Source organism: Caloenas nicobarica, chromosome 2, assembly GCF_036013445.1.
Source record: "Caloenas nicobarica isolate bCalNic1 chromosome 2, bCalNic1.hap1, whole genome shotgun sequence".
Classification (NCBI taxonomy): Eukaryota; Metazoa; Chordata; class Aves; order Columbiformes; family Columbidae; genus Caloenas; species Caloenas nicobarica.
Genome location: NC_088246.1, coordinates 104086895 through 104098786, shown reverse-complemented (window position 1 = coordinate 104098786; position 11892 = coordinate 104086895). Strand labels below are relative to the sequence as shown.

The window sequence follows — 11892 nt, the reverse complement described above, 5'->3', positions numbered from 1 at the left end:
ATAACATAGTTATCTGTATTGCTTCAGCTAATATCCAACTTTAAATGCCGTGTTAAGTCTTTAGAGGGACGCTCGTGTTCACATGGTCAGAACAGCTGTATAAGCCCTTAATATGCCCTCTTACGGCAGATAAAACTGAATAAAACTAAGGGGGAGGATGCTAATGGAGCTCTCTTTAGAATTCTTTATGCAACTGTCTGGTCAAGACATGTTGCTTATAATTGATGTGTCCATTACTTGAATTCTCTTGTAATTATAGTCAATAAGTCTTGTAAATGTGTTAAAGCTCACTAAAAGCATACAAATTCAAGAACAGAGTAAGGCTAATAATTTAAAATAATCAATGTAGGCATTTCAGCACTTAATTTCCCTTGTGTGTTGATAGCTGATCATTCTTAATCCATTAAGATTTATTTAGTCGTTTACAATGCAAAATAGGTTTGCACTGGTCACTTGTGCCATTTGAAAATGTCCACCAGGTTAAGTGCAGAATGTAGTCCATTAGTCTTCCTTGACTATATGTATTAATTGCATTTAAAATCAAGTTAATGTGGATGTGAAAGTGAGGTAACTATCAATATATGACAAAGCAACCCTACTTACATAAGTTACATCATTGATTGTAACATTTAGTAAAAGTTAGTGTACTTTTTAACATCTTGTGTGTAGGTCTTATCATGAAGTATATTTTTATTGTGCTTTTGCATGGCCCTAAATATGCAAAGGAGTAAAAGAATATGTTTCATTTTGCCAGTAATTTTTCGGGCGTGCTTGTGGAGGAGGTATAGAAGGGTTACAAATAGAGTTTTATCTGCCCTCCTTCTCACGGCACCTGTAAATGAAATGCTTTTCTATGCTCTGCTAATTCACATAAATAGTAATGCAGAGACTTTTATTAATAGTTAATGGGAAGAAGGCTTTCTTTTCCAATCCGTGTTTTCATATTTGTGCTTTCCTTTGGGTCTTATAGAACCTTTTTCCCAATCTGTATCACAGTGGATGCAGTCGAATAAAGAAACAAATATTTTTGGGTTATCGGGAGTGGTGGCAGAGGGAACTGACCTACTCCACCAACTGTACATACACAGGTTTATAACATTGCTGAGGCAAAGTACAGTGTTTCCAGCTTCCCATCTGTTCTAGAGTAACGCCAGGTACCTGATAGGAGCAGAGCTGCACATTTTCCCATTTAATGTTTGGATTATGTGCTTTTTTAAAAAAATCTTTCTTCAGCATCCATCCGTACATATATATATGTTTATATATGCATATGTAACCATATCCAACTCCTTGCCATTTTTTTTTTATTGAGTAATTGGTGATGGTTGGGGGAGAGGGAAGTTGTAGAAATATATAACTAACGATTTCCATTAATAGAAAAATAATATTTCAAAATACCATTAAATAATGTAGGAGATTTTCACATTGCAAATGAAAGGGAAGCTTTGCTGGAGAGGAGATAACAAGTAAGTCCATCACATGTTGACAAGTGAAAATGAGGAAATGTAAAGAAAAATAAAAGGAGTAGTAGAGGTGGAAGACTTTTTAGTTTGCAATTGATGCAGGTCCCGTAAACTTAATTAACAATCACCATCTGAGGAAAAATAACCTGCAACCGCATCGTCTTTGTTTCATTTCTCATCAGATTTCTCAGTTAATGGCAGGTTTGCCCAGCGTAAGTGTGGTATCTTACTCCTCATGTCCGAAACACAGGAGGAAATGGTACGATGGTGTTTCATGCGACTCTGTTCATTTCGCATCAGGCCTGAGCTGGGGACACAGCCAGGCGTGCAGGTGCAGATGGTGTTGCCTTTGGCTGCCTTAAAGCTGAGGCAGCGAATTCTTCTTACTGTTCTGGGTCTCTGTTGTCTTAATGTAAAGTAAGGACTATGAACTCCAGTCTTCTCTGTAAAACAGTAGCACAGTTTGTATCTGTCTGACCTGAACTCTTGCGTTTAGTCGATTTTCCTTTTTTTTTCCAATTCGCTTGTTAAGAGCCTTACTGTTTAGTGCTACCATCAGAAAATATACACTGTGTTTCCATGCCATAACTTGTGGGTAAAGTAATTCTGTGGATTTTTTTTTTTAATAATTTGATTGGAGACATGCTATATTGAAAGTATTTTACTCATTTTTCTGCAAACAATAGTATCATGTTCAACACAGCATATAAGAACCATTGAAGTTTGTGATAAGTATGGCTACGAAATGGTTAATTGTTTCAGATAGCCTTATGGTAAATACAGAGTTTTTGCCCTATTAGTTTAACTCTTAGTGTAATGTCTTCATCTGAAGCATAAAATTTTGGGTTGTTCCATCCAAGAACACACTGGAACAAATTTGGCACCAGGAACCTAAAAGGGAGATGCCCTGCTTTTGTTTCAGGTGATAAGTGCCTACTGGAGCCTGCCAGCACTTGAATTTTCATGGCATTTAAATGGAGATGTTAACAGATATTCAGTCTGGATCTGAGAAATAAAAAACCTCAAGGCCCCAGTGATTTTTTGGATGAGAGCAGTCAACAGAATAATGCATTTCTGTATTGTCAGCACACAGTAGCTACAATTGGTCTGAACTCGAGTTTTTCACAAAGGAGTCATGTAAATGGAAAACAGCAAAGGTCTTGTATGGAAGCCCTGCGGGACACCTGCAGTAACAGAATGAGGAACAAATTTACAATTTAATCAGTAGGAGAGAAACTAAGGGAACACAGTATTGAATCCATGTGGTATTTGAATTCTATGACAAAAAAGAGCAGTATAAACACCAATAGATTCAAAAAAATCCTCTCCAACTGTGGCCTTGATGGTATTAATTGTGCGATTAGTCTTTCAGATCATAAGTTAAAAAATCAACTTTTAACACTCTTTTATTTAATGCAAAGATAGACTTTTTTTTTTAATTTGCATGGGTGTCTTTACAGAATGCAGTGTTGATTTGAAATGTCACCAAATTAATGATTAATTTAGTTTTATCAGGATCATTTAAATAAACTGGGGTTTTTCAGTGTGATTGATAGAATGTGATTGCTGTTAGCTGCAGGCTCAACCTGCTTTTGACATTTAAACATATAAAGCTGACTAGATATAACCATTCAGGTGCTAAATATATTTTACATCTTCTTCCAACAGTAGAAATGGAAGTATTAAGAGATCTGGCTTCATTGTCATTGAACTGTGAAATATTCAACCTTGTCTGCCCGTGCTTAGTACTGTTGACTTTTTTATTTCAGTTAGAAGATTAAAATTAAATGCTTCATTTTTCGTCAGCTTTTGGGAATTAAATTGAAATTTAAGACTCTGAAAATTTTTACTAAGATCCTCAGTTTCACCAATGGATTCTTGGAGGATATTCTGTTTTCAAGGGCAAAGCAAAAAGGTTCATTGATCAAGTATGATATAGTGCAACATTTTTCTTATAAGAGCTCTTTATGTATATTTATTAAAGTTCACATATTTCATATTATGCTTAACTGTAGTGGAAGAAGTACTTTACAAAACCTATGCTAAACATAATATGGAAACTGTGACCATATTGTACTTACTTTTAACTGATTTTGATTTATTGATTTAAGGATTTAGTGGTCAGAAAATTGGAAAGTGCTACAGCATGCTTTAGAAAGGTGTTGCTGCATAATAACATGGTGACTGACAGGTGCCCAATTTAGCTATTCCAGTAAAAAAAAGAAAATAGTTTTTCCATCCTCTGGGGAGGATAACTGTTAATTAAGACAGACAAATAATTTGGCTTTTTACTGAACTGATGCAATATAAGAAATACACTGGTATTTCTTCCTTGGTGAAATAATTTCAGAGTTCTTTGGTCTGCAGTAGACATTTAATATTAAAGTTTGTTCTTGAAATAAATAATAGCCAAAATGTCAATACTTCTGCTTTGCAGAATAATCATAAATTCTTGACCATAAAACAGTCATAAAGGCATAATATTTTATCCACTGTATATTCATACATTGCATGTCATTACAATAGCTAGGTGATGAATCATTTTCTGTGTGTGACAGAACAAATCTGAAATACCAATGCTAATGTGAAATCTGTTCAAAGTTGGAAGACTTTGTAAAATTACTTTAAATATATTTGCTTAGAAAACAAGTACATTTTGCAGTTTACACCAATATCAAACTACTTTAGGACCATTACTTGAGTTTCAGCATTTGAAGATGGGGAAAGGTGTAAAACAACTTCTGCTGTCTTGTTGAAAGGTTATCTACCCAGTATATTTTCTCATTTTAATATTTTGTGGGGTTTTTTAATTTAAAAAAAAGAGTAAATTATTATTACAAGTTAAGAGAGTAGTCGTTGTGATCCTGAACTTAAGGATACTTTAATGAGTAATGTATAGTATATACTGTCTGTGTCCTGGAAGTTATAAATCTATGTACAGGATACTTTTTTTGTTAAGCAAGAAGCTCATGTAGGTTGAATGTGGGATAGGCTTTTTTAAAGGTTATTTTTTCCCAGGATTTTTTATTTCTTTAACCATGGGTGATATATTATTGTAATTCAACTCATATCTTATGCTAAATTTTACTTAGGATCAAAGCCATTCAAGTGCAAGATATGCCACTTTGCAACAGCTCAGCTCGGAGATGCCAGAAACCATGTCAAGAGGCACCTTGGGATGAGGGAATACAAGTGTCATGTCTGTGGGTGAGTAAATTGAAACAGTCTCCACCACGGTTAACCAGGAGAAGAGTGCAGGATATGCATTGTTTCAGAATTGAAAACTGTGATGTGAGCAAGAGTGGCTAAAATTATGCATGCATATCCTCCTTTCCATTGTTATGGTAAATTCCTTAAATACAGTTATGACATTCTTTTCCCACTTCTAATCCTGCACTGAAGATGAGCAATTTTATGGGCTACAAGGTCAATTTGAACCTGTAATCTGTAAATTGACTAAATTATAGGATGTTCATTCACATTGCCAGGGAGAACTGTAAATTCCATTTAAAGACATAAAAAATATATAATATAGACTTTACTGTGTGGGGTTTTTTCTTTTGCTATACTGTTATAATTTTAGTACCATTAACAGATTTCTGGACTCCATTAGACTTTTCATTCTTTACGAAAACAAAACAGAAGACTGATTTTTCAAACAAACGGATCGAAAATATTGCAGGCATAAGACTTTAAAAATAAATCGATGTCTTTTATGTATGCTTGTGTTCTTGTTTGTTACCCAAAAATCTTATTTTTCTTTTTTACTTAATCGTTATTTCCTCAGAAGGATCGTTCATAACGTTTAATTGTCCTTCAAATGTGTTGCATTTAATAGGAGGCATTGAGACTCCTTAATGCAAAACTAATTAATTTAGCAGAAATGTTTAAAAGGTTTTAAAATGCCATGGCATATATGGTACATCGTAGGACATTCAAAGTTGGATTTTAATACCCTAGTTCTGATTAAAAATATATTTTAATGTTATTATACTGGAGAAAGTAACTAATATATATGCATCATATAAAAACATTTTACTCAAACCTATGTAACCTGCTATAGCAGTCTTATGGCTAATGTGTAGAACAGCACAGGTTCGTTTAGATGATGCAGTGCACACATGAATGGTGCAGTGTGATGTTGGGGATAAAATTCAGCAGGAGAGGTTTTTTTAGCCTTAGTGTACCGTTCTACTGCAGGACAAAGTGAGTTACACGTTTCAAAGGACAAGTGAATCTTCAGCTGAAGACACAGCTGAGTGATTTTCACCGATTAATCTCTCTGGTTTTTAAATAATTTTGCATTCAGCATTATGAGTTACTTTGGATGTTTTTACTCTCTTAAGAAAATTAATTGCTGACTTCTTGAAGAAAGAAAGAAAAATGTATGAGCCTAATTCTTAAGTCCATCGAATATCAGTAGTAGAATAACTTGTGGTACTCTTCATTTTGCAGCATGTTTAAATGAACATTATGCATGGTAGGCTATTTTATGTTGTTTGGAAAATCTTATTTACTATCTCTGCTATATAATTTGCTGCAAATTTGGCACTGAATGTGGTTAACAACCACAGATCCATGAAACTGTTTAGCTAAGGCTAAGCTCTGTTCTTCAGAAGCTGTCAACAAACTCGACAATGGTTCTTTATTCAATTCCCTTTTAACTTAAAGTGAAAAATATTAACTATGTTATCATGAGAGAAAAAGTAAAAAAATTCAAAATGGTTAATACTGTATCGTTTATAAAAAGAGAATTAAAATGATTAGGATTTGGCACCATTCCTCGTTTTTTCAAAACCACATCCCTTCAGGATTGACATGTTCTTAGAAACTTCCTCAGAATTACACAGATCTCAGTTGCAATCCACGATGGTTATGCGAGAGAGAGAGAGAGCAAAACAAGTTTGAATGATTTAAACTGTGGACTTGAATGTTAGTCGCTTTGCTAAGCTGATTGCTTACTATATGTAGCCGACATGTCATACCTGGTAGCCAAGGAAGTACTCATTTTCCATTTCTGTATGGTATTGTATAGCTAATTTTCATCAACCTGAAATTCTGCTATTTAGGTAGGACAAAACAATCAGCTGAAGAGACATACACCACAATACCCTGTGCTTACAAAAATCTGATTTATATACCTGTTTAAACAATCATCACATTTCACTTAATGTGCACCAAAAATATATTTTAAGAATTATACATTAACAGTGATTTAATTGGAAAAGACATTTTTACACTGTAGCTAACAGTCCTGAAGAATTGAGCAGGATCTGAAGACAAGGAATGACCAGAGCAGTTTGAACTGCAGTCCAAATAATGAACATGCCATCCTTAAATGTGAAAGAGAAAAAAGTGTAATAGCCTGTCCTGTATTTCTGCTGTTTTAATTGAAAGGACTGGGTAGTGCGTAGGTTAAAAAAATAAAGTAGCAACATAAAAAAAATAAAATGGCTAGGATTGGCTATCGGATTAGTGGCACTATAGAGCATTGGTACATTAACACCACTGACAATGTCAATTCATTATCATTGATGGCTAAATAATCTTAGAAATGCTCAGTGGACCTATTAGTTCCTGAACATAAGCAGCTCATGCTGCATTTCTTCATTAGCTTTAATTGCTATAAATTCTACCTTTTTAAAAATCGTGCTTTAAAAGGTGAAGTGATCTTTCAGGAACATTAACTCTGTAATTTTGTCACAAACAGAAGGTCTTGCACTATGTTTTCTTTTCTACAGTAGTTAATATTCTATCCTCTGACTTTTAGATTCATAATAATAAGCCCTCTGCTAGTTGCGAGGATAAATTGTATTTCAAAAGCTTTTGAATCTACTTGGGCACTTTTTAAAGGTGAAATGTCAGTGCAATGTCGTGGTGTAGTGTGGTCTCAAAATACTACTTTTTTTTTTTTTTAAGACAATAATTCTCTGGAAATTTTTGCCTTTAAAAAAAACGGCAAAAAGCTGTATCTGTGGTGTTGTTTTAGGAAGGGTTTGCTATGTCTCAATTTTCCAAATGATCCTCATATTTACATGACACAAAGTACACAATATATAATTCACTTAGTTGTTGAAAAAGGCAGCAATTTTGCTGTGTTGTTTTATTTTTCTTTAATTGAAGTTCATGGTTTGTTTTTCTTCAGCTGCACAGCAGAAACTACATGACACAGAAATTGGACACTGCTAATGTTTTAACATTTGGAATAAACGGTCTGCTACTCATTTCCTTATCGCAGATGTGTGTTAATTGTTTTCTTTTCCATACCCATGGCTGTAAAATATATCCCATTATTTCAGAGGTAGTATCTATTTTCTGCGGGTAGCAAACTGCTGCATATTTGAATTTAATTTTTGAAAGTCTGGCTCTGAAATTGGCTGATGCCCTGGGTTCGACGAGCAAATCTTGGTTGCCCAGCATTTAAAATTTCTCTTTCATTTGCCTGGTGAAATGCAGTGCAAAGGCTTATCATGTACTTTTCAAATTTTATGCCTCAGGTAGAACACAAAAAGTGCATTGTTCTGTACTCAAGATTTTGAACAGAATTTATAGGCGATGTTTGATTTAAAAATGCATCTACATTCCTTTGCCTTTTGCTTGCCTTTGCTTTCAGAAACAGAAATTTTGGGAATGTAGTTACATGTTTCAAGTAAGAATGGCTGCTTTTTTCTTTTTTTTTCTCTCCTTTATGACTTCTACTGAGGAAGATGGGTATAAGGTAGGTTTGGATTTTTAGGAAAATTTTCAATATTTAAAAGATGCACATAAACATTTTTTACTACCTTCCTAAAAATTGAAAGGACATTTGTAGCAATGTCTTTACTATGATTGTTCCATATATAGCAGTCAAGTGTTTTAAGGAACAAAAATAAGTATTTTTGTTCACAAAGAAACTTGGATGGGGATGGAAATTTTTTTGTTCTCTCTTTTGCTGAAGTAGTTCTTTCTTGTGAGTTTTGTTGGTTGGTTGTGGCATGGTTGTTTTGCTTTGTTTTGGTCTTTTTGGTGGATGGAGGTATTAATCATTTTTACTTACTGCTCCTCAGTTCTCGATTAGCTTTGAAACTCATTTTCTCAATTAATTCTTGAGATGTTATAAGATGTTCTGCTAAATAAGTGTTTTGCTAAATTCAGTTATTTTTTAAAGCCTCATATAAACAAGCTTTGAGGAGAGTTATAGTGTCCCAAGAATAGAAATAACTTCACTTTGGCTGCTGGTGTTAATGCTAAGAATATTTCAAGAGATCTTAATCTGTATAAAGTTCAGTATTTTAATGACACTGGTTGCTTTGAGAATGTCTAAAGAAAAATACTTGCCTATATTGAGTATAGTGGCTAATAGATCTTTGTACTTTATAGATAAGAATGTGCTTTGACCAGCTGCATCAAAAAAATTGGCTGTACTCCTGTGTGTTGTGTTCTAAAAAATCTTTTAGATTTTCAGATTTTTTTTAACTGATTGCTCTTAATGTCAGGCTAGTTTTAGTGAAAGCCTGCTCTTCAGATTGCTTTTAGCAAGCAAAAAAGAGTTATTCATAAATTTATTGGTAGGAGCAGGAAAAACATTATATTTTCAAGGATGCCTTAATGTACTGTAATGTAAATTAATTATTTATACTTGTGCAGTTTGGGAAATCTTAAATAGAAAGTTGCTACTCTAGTAAAACTATTTTTGTGTGGTATTACCTAGTTTTTGTGCATTAGAAGGGATCTCTGCATAGATGATTATAATGTCACTTTCTGACCTTTGCAGCTTGAATAATTGTAAATCATTGCTTCATAACGTGTCAGAGAATGTCTGTACTAGGCAATTAAATGGCAGAATATAATAGACCAAATTATTGCCTGTCATGTTTTCAACAACACAGTTAGTATTTGAGTTACACTTAATCATTACGTGCATTAGCAACTTCATTGGAATCCAGCTTCAGGCTGAGCATGAAATACATTACATTATTTAAACCTCTAATGGTAGAAGTCATTTATTTGTGTTGAAGTGTACAACATGCAGAGTTTCATAAAGCAAGGAACGCTTGAGAGCTTAATTTATCCAAATCAAAGTCTAAATGCAGATAAACACAAGTGGCAAAAATTAGTAATTTTTATAGGCTGGAAATATTTAAAAATACATGGTTGTGGGTAATTGTAGGCAGCAGGAATAAATTAAAATCACTATTTTTAGTCAGCTCTGAGAACTAAAACTGTTGTATACCTAAATCATCAAATGCATCATGAAATTGCATTTTTGAATGAACAATTAATTACACACATCATACCTACAGATGTGTCCAAACAAAAATATGTATTTGGTTCAGCTGTTTAGATCAGAGATAAGTGCGTGTGAAATGACTGTTGCAGATCCAGATAGTCTGAATTTCTCTGTCTGCTTTTTGCTATTTGGTCCTATCATACACTTGGGTCCACGTTTACTTAAGTAGAGAAAATGAGGTGAACCTACATAACAGCTTTCCAATCTTGCACACGCTTTTAAACAAATTAATGGGAAAATACTAGAAAAATATGCGGAGTAAGGTAACATATGTGTTTTATTATCTTGCCCATTTTTGTTCAGTTATCTATCATTTTATTAGGTTTGCAAACCTGACCTCCAGTACATACTCTCTATTTTTACAATTTAAGAAAAGTACTCAAAATGGAAGCAATTTACTTTTATTCAGAAAAGCTCCCAGCATCTTCGACCAGCTGGTAGGGATCCTGCGGCGTGTTGTGCGAGACTCCCTTGGCCTGTCAGTCCGCCGTGGAGCTGGCTGGACTTGAAGCCAGTGAGTGGGAGACTCAGGTGCAGGCGGTGGAAGGACTCTGCTGTTGGAGACCGGTGGTACCCTTGATACAGAAAAGTCGAGACCAACTTTCTGACTTAATAAAATGTGCTTTTAGCAATTTGTGTGCTAAATTGGATTACAATAATGATTTGGTTGTGTTTGCTGAAGAGACAAGGTATCGAAGGGTCCTACTCATGAGAGTGTATGTTTGTATTTGAATTGAGAAAAGGAGGCTGAGGGGGGTCCTGATCACTGTCTGCAACTACCTGAAAGGAGGTTGTAGCATGGAGGGTGTTGGTCTCTTCTCCCGAGTAGCAAGTGACAGGACGAGAGGAAATGCCCTCAAGTTGTAGCAGAGGAGGTTCAGATTGGATCTTAGGAAAAAATTCTTCATGGAAAGGGTTGTCAGGCATTGGAACAGGCTGCCCAGGGAAGTGGTGGAGTCACCATCCCTGGAGGTGTTTAAAAGGCGTTTAGACGAGGTTCTTAGGGGCATGGTTTAGTGCTAGAGTTAGGTTAGATTATGGTTGGGCTCAACGATCCTGAGGGTCTCTTCCAACCGAAATGATTCTATGACTCTATAGTGATCAAGACTAATACCTGTGCTGCATGCAATCCAATTCAGTGCACTTCCAAATGGTAATTAGCAAGATGCACAGTGGTGTGACGATGATACGTGTGGCATGCGCATTTTTAATTTCTTACTTTACTGTACATTGTTCTGATACTGAGTGCGTCCTCCAAGAGCAAGAGCCTTCTGTGTCTGCACGGGGAGGGTTTGGGCCCTTCCAGAGAAGGCAGGAGTTGGGACTAAGGGGAAACAGGCTGATGGTGCAAAAATTGGGGTTTAACAGTTAGTGCTAGGGCAACTGGCAGTCCTAAAATGCAGTATACCTACTGAAAAAGAGACTTCTGTCCTTATAATCCATGGTTCGGAAGGACTGACCTAAGCGTTGAGAAAGATATTATTAAAAATTGCCTTATGTTGGCAGAGGGAGATGGCAAAAAAGTTTACTTGGTTTTGGTTACCACAAGAAGAATGGAGCCTGAGAGTTGTCAGTGTGGGTGGTTGGTGCTGACAGGGAGAGAGGTTTTGCTTGATTAAAGTTTTGGTTGGGTTGTTTTGTTGATAGGCTTAAGTTGCATGGTTTGCATTTATATCCATAATTTAGGTTTACATTTGCTTTTTTTTTTTGTGTTAATCATTTATGTGTAGAAATTGCATCAAGCTTCTGATTCAGCTGTGATCTTCTTTGGTGCTTTTAGTAACTTTACTTCAAAATTTAGGGGATAAATAGCTGAGCCTAATCTTTATCAATCAGTATGTCTTCCCTAGTAGTAGAGGGTTTGGTAAGAGAAGGTCGTTACCCAAAAATGGAAAAAATAGACTCTGATTTATGTTTTATACTTTTTAACTTTAAGTTGTTGGAACTCCCTCAATTTTAACCAAATTTAATCTATAAGAGTTGATTGCTGGATTAATCTGTTGGGGCATCTGTTTTTCTTCGCATCCAATTTTACTTGCATCAAATGTATTAGCATGAAGTAGCGCCTCCAGTAGTTACTGCTCAATTCATTGGAATACTCCGGCATCTCGGAAGATGCATCGTGAAATGCATCCACATCATCTTTCACATTTAAATTGT

General features: G+C 35.1%; 1 protein-coding gene across 1 annotated transcript in view; it reads left to right on the top strand.

Annotated features, from left to right (window-relative positions):
- The window catches only part of ZNF407 (zinc finger protein 407), a 352047-nt gene that overhangs the window by 33687 nt on the left and 306468 nt on the right, over positions 1 to 11892 (top strand). Inside the window, exon 3 of the mRNA XM_065629772.1 lies at positions 4556 to 4670. Coding sequence (XP_065485844.1) covers positions 4556 to 4670 — 115 coding nt within the window. The remainder of the gene's footprint in view (positions 1 to 4555; positions 4671 to 11892) is intronic.